Raw genomic sequence first — 14,449 nt, forward strand, 5'->3', positions numbered from 1 at the left:
TTAATCATCTAAATTAAAATATTTTTAATTATTCTTACATTATTTTTTAACTTTTGTTGTATATTTTATGACATTAATTACTTAATTTGTTTTGATATTAACAATTTATTCTCATAATATGTGTTTTTTAAATGATTCATATAAGCCTACTATCACACTTTTAGTACACATTTTGTACTGAGCAGCCAGGACAGACTTTAGTGTACCACTTGCTACATCACAACAAGATCCATTTATTTTATATTTTATTTTATTATCATAATATTCCACCATTTATTCTCGCAAATTAAGACTACATTTTCAAAATATATCAACTTTATTGTCAAAAATCTAAAGTTTTGATAACATTTCGACCTTATTCTTGCAATGCAATGACTTATTTTCTGGTAGAATTCCCACTTTGTTCTCATGATTTTACAAATGATTTATTATAAAAATATGCAGAATATTTTATTTATTTTTCATAATATAAAAATATTGTAAAATTTCAACCTATTTTAACTTTCACAATCAAAAATCTACTTAATTCTCATTATATTTAAATTTGTTGTGGTATTTTTTTACTTTTTAATTATATAATGTCTTCAATATTACAAATGTATTCTCATACTATGCATTTTTTTAAACGATTCATGTAAAATACCGTAAGCAGAATGTCACACTTGTCAAGTCAACCATATTGTACTGAGCAACCAGGACAGACCGAAGTGTATCGCTAGCTACGTCACGACAAGATCCATTTAGACTTTATTCTCATCATATTTCAACATTTATTATAGTAGGTAAAATTTCAACCTTATTCTTTTAATTTAATGACTTATGTTCTTGTAAAATTCCCACTTTGTTTTCATGATTTTATCAATATGTTTATATAAAAAATTGTGGAATATTATTACATGTTTTCAGAATATTAAAAAAAATATGTATTGTAAAATAATAACCGTATTCTCACTATAATAGAAAATGTTTTCTTGCTAAATTCAAAATGTATTCTCTTAATCAAAAAACATTTCTGAAAAGGTTTTCATATTTTATTGACCTTATTCTTATATTTTGACTGTTTTCTTTGACATTTAAGGCTTTATATTTAATTTATTCTAAAATTCCCCCTTTGTTCCCATGAGTTTACAATTATTTTTTTTATTTTAAAAAACTGCAGAATATTTTTTATTTTTTTCAGAATATAAAAAAAATACTGTAAAATTGCAACCTTATTCTAATCACATTAGAACAATTTAGCTGTATTCTTTTAACATGAAAATATTTTTGGAAAATGCTTTCATAACTTATTGACGTCATTTGAGAATGGCGTTTTCTCCGAAATGTGAGGCTTTTTTTTTTCTCCCGAAATATCACATCTTTGTTGTCACAGTTTGACTTCATTCTTGAATTTTTATGGCAAGCAGTCATGTAGAATGTGGACATAAGTTTTGTTTTGGTGTTTTTCTATGTATGGTTCAATTGTACGTGCGCAAGATGTGTTATATTATTCTCATTTTTTGTTTTTATTCTGTTTTACTTTTGTAGCTGTATGTAGAAATGGTGCCGCTGAAGTAGCTGCTGTTTGCTGTTTCTCATTTAATATATTTTATGTCCTCTGTGTTCTTTAAAGTTTCCCTCAGTTTTTTAATGTGTTTTTACTTTATTTTCGTGGACTTTTTGCAACTGCAACCACAAAACTTCCCCATTAGGATAAATAAAGTCTATCCTACCCTATATAAAAAAAACTATCTCATCTTTTTCACACCAAAGGTCTCTCCATGGCAACGAGATCTCTGAGCTTCCTGATGGCATCTTTGGTGATGTGGCCTCTCTTTCTCACTTGTAAGTATCCCTCACACACACAGACACACACACAACAAAACACAAACACACACACACGCACACGTTCTTGTATTTCTTACCTTCTTCAGACCTCCGAAAAATGCCTACCTCTTGTAAGTATCCCTCACACACACAGGCACACACACAACAAAACACAAACAAACACACACACACACGTTCTTGTATTTCTTACCTTCTTGAGACCTCCGAAAAATGCCTACCTCTTTAGGACCACCCTTTCTAGATATATAAAGATTTGTATTTACAGCATTAATAATATATGCATACTATGTATGTATAAAAAAGCTTGTTGTGAAAAATGAGTTGGAAGTTCACAAGAAAAAGGCCACAATTTCACAAGTAAAACTTAGAATTTTGGCATTTTTATAATAAAAGTCGTCATTTTACTCAACACAAGTCAAAATGTTACAAGAAAAACTGAACATTTGTGCAATATTATGGTAAAAGTTGGAATTTACTCAATAACAGTCACCATTTTACAAGAAAAGCTTAAAATGTTGGCAATTTTATGAAAAGAGTCATAATTTTACTCGACAAAAGTCACAATTTTGTAAGAAAACTAAAAAATTTTTGGCAATATTGTAGTAATAATCTGAATTTTACGCTGCAAAAATTATGACAAAAGTCATAATTTTACTCAAAAATAATCACTATTTTACAAGAACAACAAAAAAGTTGGCAGTATATTGTGATAAAAGTCAGAATTTTATATGACAAATGTCGCCATTTTGCATTAAAAAGTCATAATTTTACGAGAAAATATTGCAATATTACAGAAACAGAAAGAATATGAGAAATTGTTCCCAATTTTATAAGAAAAAAGTTGACACATTGTGAGAAAAAGACTGCTTTTAGTTAGTTTTCTTTTAAATGTTTTGTTTGTGATTGTTTTTTAATCTTCATTATTTACTTCAAGTTATTACAGTTTGTCTCTCTATACATATTTTATTTATTTTTTTAATTCATTAAATTCAAGGGGGCGTATTTCAATTTCTTACACAAACTTGTTATTACATATGTTGGCCAGAGGGGGAGCACTTAAATTTTTTTACACACACTTGTTATTTCAGATGTCGACCAGAGGGGGAGCACTTTTAAAACCGACACACAGTCTATTTGAAAAATCCCTCCTTTTTGGGACCACCCTAATTTTGATAGATTTCACCACCAGGGGTGCAAATGAGACATTCTCTATTAGATGCAATGGTTTTCCGTATTGGGACCATGATTTATGTCATAACTTGTTCACCGCTCCTCATATGGAGGGTACTTTTCCTTGTTGATGTCTCAAGAAGGATAGAAATACAAGAACACACACGCACACACACATTCTTGTATTTGTTGCCTTCTTGAGACCACCAAAAATGCCCACCTCTTTAGGACCACCCTTTCTAGATACATAAAGATCTGTATTTACAACATTGATAATATATACATACTATGCAAATATAAAAAAGCTTGTTGTGAAAAATGAGTTGGAATTTCACAAGAAAAGGGTCCCAATTTCACAAGAAAAACTTAGAATGTTGGCAGCATTATAATAAAAGTCCTAATTTTACTCAACGCAAGTCAAAATTTTACAAGAAAAACTGAACATTTGTGCAATATTATGATAAAAGTTGGAATTTTACTCAATAACAGTCGCAATTTTACAAGAAAAAGTTTAAACTTTTGGCAATTTAATGAAAAAAGTCGTAATTTTACTAGACAAAAGTCACAATTTTATAAGAAAACTTTACAATTTTGGCCATGTTATAATAACAATCTGAATTTTACTTGGCAAAATTATGACAAAAGTCATAATTTTACACAAAAAATGTCACTATTTTACAGGAACAAAAAAATAATTGGCAATATTGTGATAAAAGTCAGAATTTCACATGACAAATGTCAACAATTTGCATTAAAAAGTATAAGAATAAAAAAGTAATATTTTGCAATATTACAGAAACAAAGAAATTGTTCACAATTTTATAAGTCGACACATTGTGAGAAAAAGACTGCTTTTAGTTAATTAATTTATTTTTTACTTCAAGTTAATACAGTATGTCTCTATATACATATTTAGTTTATTGTTTTAATACATTTTGGCTAAAGGGGGCGCATTTCAATTTCTTACACACACTTGTTATTATATATGTTGGCCAGAGGGAGAGCACTTCAAATTTTTACACACACTTGTTATTTCATATGTTGACCAGAGGGTGCAAATGAGACATTCTCTATTAGATGCAATGGTTTTCCGTATTGGGACCATGATTTATGTCCTAACTTGTTCACCGCTCCTCATATGGAAGGTACTTTTCCTTGTTGATGTCTCAAGAAGGATAGAAATACTAGAATACACACAAATACACACACACACACACTGCATTCAGCGGCTTATCGAATATCATCTACACACACACACACACACACACACACACACACACACACACACACACACATGCTTTCAGGCAGCAGTGTGGCACACAGTAGCCACTCTGTAGTCCTCTCTGGTGGGCTACCAGGTCGTTACCTTAATTAGCCGCCCTGTGGTTAAAGCCCACAGCCTACAGAGGCGTCCACTGTCTCCTCGCTATCTCCAAACACACAGCGTTTATTTATGTCTGTAGTTTTGTGTGGACTGGAACCTGGCCGCAGTGGGCCCTGATCAATAGACTTATCAGAGGCCCGGGCAGGGAAGGAACGTAGGACAAAAGCCTTTTTTAAAGTCAGGAAGGCAAAATGGAAAAGAAGGCTATTGATCTTTGCTCCCAGTCGAGCGGCTTCCATGTTTGCAGATGTCAGGTGTCGGGCCTGATTGGTCGATTGGTCGGGCCTTTGTTTCACCTTAATGCAAGTGCATGGATTGAGGAAGGTGAGGACAGAGACGATCATTGATTGGACAGAAGTGGTTAGACTTTTGCTGGCAAACCGAGTCGTCCTGAACGCAGCATGGAGACTAGAACAACTCTTGTTGGTGTCTTTTGTTCCTCCCACAGCACCATTGTTGGCCGTGCAACACACAGTTGACTTATAAAGTTGCATGGTGACATCTGCTGGTAGTCCAGGGTATTACACCCGTTGTTGATAATGACCTCACACTCATGATAAAACTTAAAGCTGGTCCACACATCAAGGGTTTTTTTAATCTTGAGAGATGTTTTATCTGTTTCAGACCTTACACAAGAAGACACAAAATCAGTCATTGAGCAATTTTGATCTTTACACTGTAAACCAGTGGCAGGCTCTGCGTTTCCCACCGAAGCCTTTAGTGATCACTTCAATGATCACCTCTCAGAATACCATCATTAATGTCACCCCATGACCACTGCTGGAGAAATACTGTACTGAAACACATTTACCTTGAAAATCAACTTTTACCTTGAAAATAATTTTTTTACCTTGAAAATAATTTTTTACCTTGAAAATAATTTTTTACCTTGAAAATCCTTTTTTCCTTGAAAATCATTTTTTACCTTGAAAATAAATTTTTACCTTGAAAATCAAATTTTACCTTAAAAATATTTTTTTTTTACCTTAAAAATCATTTTTTACCTTGACAATCAACTTTTACCTTGAAAATCATTTTTACCTTGAAAATCAACTTTTACCTTGAAAATAATTTTTTACCTTGAAAATCAACTTTTACCTTGAAAATCTTTTTCTTACCTTGAAAATAATTTTTTACCTTGAAAATCATTTTTTACCTTGAAAATCAACTTTTACCTTGAAAATCAACTTTTACATTGAAAATCTTTTTTTTACCTTGAAAATCATTTTTTACCTTGAAAATCAACTTTTACCTTGAAAATCGTTTTTTTTACCTTGAAAATCATTTTTTACCTTGAAAATCAACTTTTACCTTGAAAATCAACTTTGCACATCAACAGTGTACAAAACGGGTTATTTTCTGGCGCATTTAAAAATCCATAAACCCGCATCAGCAATTAAAAGATATCTTATGTGCTTACATACTGTCAAAATTAAAAAAAAAAAAAAAAAAATTAAACGTAAAAAAAATACAGCAAAAAAATATTTGAATTCACAATTTGTAGCACCCATTTGACGCCGTATAAAGTAAAGTTAAAAGTTAAAGTACCACTGATTGTCACACACACACACTAGGTGTGGTGAAATTACCCTCTGCATTTGACTCATCCCCTTGTTCCACCCCGTGGTAGGTGAGGGGAGCAGTGAGCAGCAGCGGTGGCCGCGCTCGGGAATCATTTTGTTGATTTAACCCCCAATTCCAACCCTCGCAGGAAGACAATGGGTCCCATATTTATAGTCTTTGGTATGACTCGGCCGGGGTTTGAACTCACGATCTGCCAGGTACAGCTCCCACGTCCCTTTATTTATTCAGGAGTTCCCCAGTCAACATCACTGAGGCCGCCTCTAAAAGGAGTGGTCACACATATCATGCAAAGCAGCTCCAGTACGCACAATACGTGACGGAATGTGCTGGGGCCTTGTGATTGCCTCGGCTCTGCTTCGTCTGCTTATCTTCGTTGAGGTCCTTGAAGTCCTTGGCTGTTAATATCTGCGACGAGGCAACCCCTCATATGCCGTAGCTGATAACAAGTTTTGTCCTTGCACAGATACAAAAGTCTAACTTGAGCACAATAGCTAATAACTATAGCAACGGCTTTCAAGCATAAGAGTTGTGTGATAACTTAAACATAATTATTCTAACACTATCAGTGGTACTTTAACTTTATAACTTTAATAAAGTTCCACCCAGCAATGTTCTGCCTTTGGAGGTAGAATATGATTGTTCAACACTATTTTCTGATCTCACCAGAGCCATCGGCGCCAACCCGCTGTACTGCGACTGCCGCCTGCGCTGGCTGTCGGACTGGGTGAAGACGGGCTACAAAGAGCCGGGCATCGCCCGCTGTGCTGGTCCTCAGGGCCTGGAGGGCAAGCTGCTGCTGACCACGCCCGCCAAGAAGTTTGAATGCACAGGTGAGCTGCCAGGCGACGTGTCCCCGATGACGTACGCTCACACCCTCTGGTCCTCACAGGTGAGGTGGACACTGCCGTCCTGGCCAAGTGCAACCCTTGTCTGTCCAGCCCGTGTCAAAACCACGGCGCGTGCCGCGGCGACCCGGTGGACATCTACAGGTGCAGCTGTCCTGCAGGGTTCAAGGTGAGCGTCCTCACGTACCCAAAACGTCGCCGTGACCTCACGCCGAGTCCCTCTCTGCTCACAGGGGAAGAACTGCGAGACGGCCCTGAACGCCTGCATCAGCGACCCCTGTGCCAACGGTGGTACATGCCAAGTGGATGAGGAAGAGGATGGAGAGTACAGGTGAGGAAGATCATTAAAGTTCATCTGCTCTGGGGGTTAAATTGTCTCTGAGGACCAGCTCCTTTTTTATTTTGCCAATTTTACACCGTGAACTTTCAAACAAGTGTAAAAGGAAGTTAACAAAAATAGTTGAAGGTCCAACTCTAAATATTAAAACAATAAATACATTTTTTTAAATACTTTATTTATTTCAATATTTTAAATTTGTCAGAAAAATTCAGAGGTTATTCTATGTCACGTTTTTTTCAGTAAAATTCAGATTTTTTATTTTCATATTAAAATTTTTCATTGTAAAATTCAGACCTTATTGTCCCATTTACATTAAATTGTCTCAGATTGAATTTCAAAATCCTTCTCGTAAAATTCCAACTTCAATGTCGTTATTGTCAACAGTAACATTCATAATTGTTTTCTCATAAAGTACCAACTTTACCACAATTGTATTTTTTTAATTATTCTCACCATGTTTGGGATTTTTTTTTCCAACTTTACCCTAATTGTATGTATAAAAAAATAAGGCTACGAGTCACACGTCATCCTCATTATCTTTTTACTTAACTTAACTTTTAACTTTTAACATGTTCACATACAATTCGGTCCTTGTACCTTCCGTTCATTGTTCATGTTTTTAACTTATAAAATTCCAAATTTATTGTAATTATTTGAACAAGTAAGATCCGACTTGATTCTTATGTTATATTTGTTAGTTTTTTATATTTGTTATATTTTTCTTGTGTATATATATATATATATATATATATATATATATATATATATATATATGTATGTATGTACTCCTAAAATTTTTGGACTTAATTCTCATAATATCACTACTCTTTTATTGTCCACTTATCACAAATGTGTCCCTGCAAAAAAAAAAATTACTTAACTTTCAAACAAGTGTAAAAGGAAGTTAACAAAAATAGTTGAAGGTCCAACTCTAAATAATAAAACAATAAATACATGTTTTAAAAATACTTTATTTATTTAAATATTTTAACTTTGTCAGAAAAATTCAGAGGTTATTTTATGTCATGTGTTTTGCAGTAAAATTCAGTTTTTATTTTCATATCAACATTTTTTTTTTCCAAAGACATGCACCTGGGGATAAGTTGATTGGCAACAGCAAATTGGCCCTAGTGTGTGGATGTGAGTGTGAATGTTGTCTGTCTATCTGTGTTGGCCCTGCGATGAGGTGGCGACTTGTCCAGGGTGTACCCCGCCTTCCGCCCGATTGTAGCTGAGATAGGCTCCAGCGCCCCCCGCGACCCCAAAGGGAATAAGCGGTAGAAAATGGATGGATCAAAATTTTTCATGGTAAAATTCAGACCTTATTGTCCCATTTACATTAAATTGTCTCAAATTGAATTTCAAAATCCTTCTCGTAAAATTCCAACTTCAATGTCGTTATTGTCAACAGTAACATGTGTATATTTTTTTCTCATCAAGTTCCAACTTTACCATAATTGTATTTCTAAATAAAATATTTTCCTCATGTTTGGGATTTTTTTTTCCAATTTCACCCTTATTGTATGTATAAAAAAATAAGGCTAAGAGTCACACGTCATCCTCATTATCTTTTAACTTAACTTAACTTTTAACTTTTAACATGTTCACATACAATTCGGTCCTTGTACCTTCCGTTCATTGTTCATGTTTTTAACTTATAATTTATTGTAATTATATGAACAAATAAGATCCAACTTGATTCTTATGTTATATTTGTTATATTTTTATATTTATTATATTTTTCTTATATATATATATATATATATATATATATATATATATATATATATATATATATATATATATATATATATATATCTGTACTCCTAAAAAAATGTTGACTTTATTCTCATAATATCACTACTCTTTTATTGTACACTTATCACAAATACGTCCCTGCGGGGAAAAAAATTACTTAATTTTTAGGTTTTAACTTTTTTGTTGGAATTCCTCAGACTTTTTAATTATTAAATTTGTTTTATTATTATTTATTTCCCATATGTTTTTATCTTATAAAATTCCAAATGTATTGTAATTATATGAACAAATAAGATCCAACTTGATTCTTATGTTATATGTGTTAGTTTTTTATATTTGTTATATTTTTCTTATATATATATATTTTTATATATATATATATCTGTACTCCTAAAAAAATGTTGACTTTATTCTCATAATATCACTACTCTTTTATTGTACACTTAACACAAATACGTCCCTGCGGGAAAAAAATTACTTAATTTTTAGGTTTTAACTTTTTTGTTGGAATTTCTCTGACTTTTTAATAGTACATTTTTTCAATATTATGACTTTATTCTCCTAATATTATCTTTTTTTAAAAATGATTGGCAACACAAAATTGTCCGTAGTGTGTGAATGTGACTAGTTGTCTGTCTATCTGTGTTGGCCCTGCGATGAGGTGGTGACTTGTTTAGGATAGGCTCCACCCCCTTTGTGACCCCGAGAGGGACAAGCGGTAGAAAATGGATGGATGGATGGATGGATTCTTTGTAACATAATCCAACCATATTGTACTGAGCAGCCAGGACAGACACGCTCGTGCATGTTTGGTTCCATGGTTGTCACATATTTGTCACTGTCTTGTTGGCATCCCAAGAAAAGTCAAAGAAAAAGCAAAACCTCACTGAGCTGAAGTCTTACAAGATTTTAACCTGCATGATTGAGCTTCGGGTTCTTGATTTGCGAGCGACTTTTCTCCGGGCGTTGACATCCCAAGTGTGTTTTTGCAGCTGCACGTGTCCCCTCGGCTTCGAGGGTCCCACCTGCCAAAGCAACACGGACGACTGCGAAGACAACGACTGCGAGAACGGCGCCACCTGCATGGACGGAGTCAACAACTACACCTGTTTTTGTCCTCCATACTACACAGGTGCGCACCATCAATACACAACTTTCGGAGCGTGTTGTTGAGGTGTCGTGTCTGTGCAGGGGAGATGTGCGAAGAAATGGAGGACGTGTGCGCCCCAGGAAGAAGTCCGTGCCAACATCAGTCCACCTGCCTCATCACCTCCTCGGGGCCCAAGTCAGTGCGGGCCCCTCAGTGACAACAAACATGACAGGACGCAGACTCACAGAGTGTTGTGTGTGTGTGTGTGTCAGGTGTGTGTGCTCTCCTGGTTACGTTGGTGACGACTGCAGTGTGGACTACGACGACTGCCAGGAGCATCGCTGTCAGAACGGAGCTCAGTGTGTGGACGAGCTGAACAGTTACACCTGTCAGTGTTCCCACGGTTACAAGTGAGCAGACACACAACTTCTACAAAATGTTGTCACGCTTTGGAGTGCACGTTCCTATACTTCATGTTGTGTGTTTGTTTTTTATCTGGGAAAAAAACAAAAACAAATATACTTAGATGATTTTCATTGGACATTATGTGTTCTTCTCTCTGATTGGTCAAAGCTTTCCTTTCAAGTTGAGTCTATAAATACAATTATTTGTACAAGAAAATAGTAAACAAAGAACGGATTGATAAAATACCTGTCCACACTATTTAATGTGACGCAACTACAGAAAAGGCAATTAAAGAAAAATGCAATGTGCAATTGATTAATATATAAGTCTTTGTTAATGTAAAAAGTATTACTGATTGTAATTCTCAAATGTAGTTCTTGTAAATTATGATTTTATTTACTAAATATTTCAATTTTATTCTCGTACATTTTTACTTTATTGTATACCAATTATTTTAGATTGCGGTTTTTTGTAACATAATAATATAGATTTGTTTCATTGAAAATATCTGACTTTTATTTTTGAAATAGTCCAAATGTATTCTCGAATAATACATAATTTGTTATTTATTAAAATGCTAAATAGTTTTCTTAATATTTAGTACATATTCTCATTCACCACATTTGTATGTTCTTTGTATTCCAACTTTCAACATCACAACTTTTGCAGATTTATTCTTGTAATATATGAATTGTTTATTTTATACATTACGATATTATTTACTTAATATTCTTATTTTATTCTCAGACATTTATGACTTTGTCATTACAGTTAAATATTTATTTGTTTATCTATTGTATTCTTATAATATATATTAATATAGTTTTGTAAATATTTTTTTTCATAAAAAATCGGACTTCATTTTTTAATATTCCAAATGAATTGTCATAGAATACGTAAACTTGTATCATTAATTACAATTCTGAATAATAGGTATAATATTTAGCATAATTTCTCATACACTGCATTTTTATGTTGTGTATATATTATTGTATATATGTATATATGTGAATGTATATATGTATATGTATATATGTATGTATATGTGCATATACTGTATGTATATATACTGTAAATATGTGTTGTATACCGTATATGTGTATGTATATATGTGTATGTATGTATAAATGTGTATGTATATATGTGTATATATATGTGTGCATGTATATGTATATGTATATATATGTGTATGTATATATGTGTATGTACGTATATATATGTGAATGTATATATGCATATGTATGTATATATGCATATATGTATATATACTGTATATATATGTGTTGTATACCATATATGTATGTATATATATATGTGTATGCATATATATATATATATATATGTATATATGTATAAATGTGTATGTATATATGTGTATATATATATTTGCATGTATATGTATATATGTGTGTATGTATATATGTGTATATACGTGTATATATATATGTGTGTGTGTGTGTGAATGTATATATGTGTATATCTGTATTTATGTATATATGTGTGTGTATATACATAGATTTATATATATATATATATATATATTCCAACTTTGAACATCAAAACTTTCTAGCAAAATTCAGGTTTCTTATTATATTTTTTTATCGTTTTGTATTTTAAACCTAGTTTTTGTCATTTTTCTGCATTTTTACCATAATAAAACTTTATTTAAATATTATCATGAATGTATTTGCATAATATCGTGATTTTTTTTCCGTCTTATAAATGATGTCTTTATTGTTGTGATATAAGAGCCTATATTCCTGATTAGCACACTTAAATATAAGTCAATAAATTGGCGAATCATACAAAAAATGAGGCGATAATGATCCACACGGTGAGAAATAAATGTAATAATAATGATAAAACATGTCTAACTGTCTTCACTGGTGTCCATGCAGTGGTCAGCTGTGTGAGATTGCACCATCACTGCTGTCCTTGTGCGAGCTGGCCGACTGCCAGAATGGCGCCCCCTGCGTGGAGCGCGGCGGTCGCGCACTCTGCCAGTGTCCTCCTGAGTTTGGCGGTCCTCGCTGCGAGAAGCTGGTCAGCGTCAACTTTGTGGACCGAGACTCCTACTTGCTGCTTTCTGACCTGAAGAACTGGCCTCAGGCCAACATCACCCTGCAGGTAGGCCTGACGCTCCACGGCGCCCCCTGCTGTGCATGCGTGACCCCTCCTGTCTTCCGCCGCTTGCAGGTGTCCACAGCCGAGGACAATGGCATCCTCCTGTACAACGGCGACAACGACCACATCGCAGTGGAGCTCTACCAGGGTCACGTGAAGGTCAGCTACGACCCGGGCAGCCAGCCGGGCCACGCCATCTACAGGTGAGCAGCTGTTATTACAACAGCGTAACATCTAGTGTGACTGAGTGTGTGGTCTTTTCTCGCCAGCACCGAGACCATCAACGACGGTCAGTTCCACACGGTGGAGCTGGTCACCTTCGACCAGATGGTCAACCTGTCCATTGACGGGGGTCTCCCCACCACCATGGACAGCCTGGGGGCGGAGCGGCCCCTCAACGGCGAGGCTCCACTATACGTGGGGGGTAGGGGCCCTCTCCAGAACACACCTCCCTCCTCTTCAGGCACTCTTAACTACTACACTACTGTCAATCACCTCCCCTCCCCCACCTCACTTTGTATCCACCCAGCCAACCTCATCTTCATCCTCATCCTCATCACTCAGGACTGTGTTTGTTAGCGACCAGCTAGTCTTCTTCACAACACTTAAAAAAACTTTACTGCGCCCTCTAGTGACCATTTACAGAATAAACAAACACAGCATCTTAGTTTATTTTAATTATATATTTGTTATTTTATTACAAATTAATTATCACAATGTTATTTGGTATATTTAAAGTATTTCTTATTTTCTAGAACTTTTTCTCGTAATATTCTGACATTTATCCAAAGAAATTTAAACGTAATTTATGATATTTAAAATGTATTATTGGATTATTATACTTTTTTTTTTCTTGTAAAATTCCAACTTAATTCTCTCACTTCTTTCTCCTCTGAAATTCGTATTTTATTCTCGTAAATTATTATTTTTCACCCCCATTTTTCTACGTTAAATCCTCCCAATACACAATTATTGTTTTATTTACAGTATTACTTAATTCTCATATCACAACTTTTTCCCCTAATATTCCCATATTTTCCAGGAAACTTTCAACTGTCTTTTGTATGATATTCCAAAAATATTTTTAAATTATTATGATGAATTTTTTCTTGCAAATTTCCAAACTTATTCTCACATCACAACTTCTTTCTCAGCAAAAATTCAGATTGTATTATCGTAATATTAAAACTTTATTCCCCTCCCCATAAAATGACCACTTGATTCTCATAATATTCTTACAATATTATGAAATTGTTCTTGTAAAACGTATTCGTCATAATATATAGCCAGTTTGTTCTCATAAAATTCTGGTTTTATGCTCGTAATATTTCAACTTTATTCTGGTAATAATATGACTTTTTTCCTATTAACTTATTAACTAACTGCAATAATATTACAACTTTTTCTCTCACACAAATCTAGTTTTATACATAGTTTTTAAAATTTACTCCAGTAATAGCACAGCTTTTTTCCCCTTTTATTTCCAACTTTTTTTTAACTGTAAAATTACAACTTTTTCTCATAAATTTTTTTAATGTATTCTTGTAATATTATCATTTTTGCTTAAACACACAATTGTATTATCCTCATGATGACAATCACTCTATTATTCCAGACATGATTGTTTAAATCTCCAGTACAGTATTATTGTAATATTTACAGTACCTCTTAATTCTCATGTCACAACTTTTCCTCATAATATTCTGATACTTTCTCGATAAATTGTTTACTTTTTTAATGATATTTCAATTATATTTATTCTTATTAATTTTTTCATGTAAAATTCTCACATCAAAAACTTCTCTGGCCTCTAAAATTCTGATTTTATTCTTGTAAAATGTAATCTATTCTCTAAATAAATATAAGTAAATAACTATATATTGTTGCCCATCAAATCACCACTTTATTCTCGCAATGTTGTT

At 33.6% G+C, this 14,449-nt stretch overlaps 1 protein-coding gene across 3 annotated transcripts in view; it reads left to right on the plus strand.

The window, feature by feature from the left end:
* Positions 1–14,449, plus strand: part of slit1a (slit homolog 1a (Drosophila)) — a 298,698-nt gene that overhangs the window by 275,050 nt on the left and 9,199 nt on the right. For 2 of the 3 annotated variants that reach the window (XM_061947254.1, XM_061947335.2), the window contains 10 exons: positions 1,753–1,824; positions 6,632–6,795; positions 6,855–6,979; positions 7,044–7,141; positions 9,901–10,040; positions 10,100–10,193; positions 10,271–10,408; positions 12,302–12,530; positions 12,600–12,730; positions 12,797–12,951. In XM_061947254.1, the coding sequence (XP_061803238.1) occupies positions 1,753–1,824; positions 6,632–6,795; positions 6,855–6,979; positions 7,044–7,141; positions 9,901–10,040; positions 10,100–10,193; positions 10,271–10,408; positions 12,302–12,530; positions 12,600–12,730; positions 12,797–12,951 (1,346 nt within the window). Of the gene's footprint in view, positions 1–1,752; positions 1,825–6,631; positions 6,796–6,854; positions 6,980–7,043; positions 7,142–9,900; positions 10,041–10,099; positions 10,194–10,270; positions 10,409–12,301; positions 12,531–12,599; positions 12,731–12,796; positions 12,991–14,449 lie in introns of all 3 variants that reach the window. The other variant, XM_061947175.1, reaches the window with a different exon arrangement.

This window comes from Nerophis lumbriciformis, linkage group LG02 (genome assembly GCF_033978685.3).
Source record: "Nerophis lumbriciformis linkage group LG02, RoL_Nlum_v2.1, whole genome shotgun sequence".
Taxonomy (NCBI): domain Eukaryota; kingdom Metazoa; phylum Chordata; class Actinopteri; order Syngnathiformes; family Syngnathidae; genus Nerophis; species Nerophis lumbriciformis.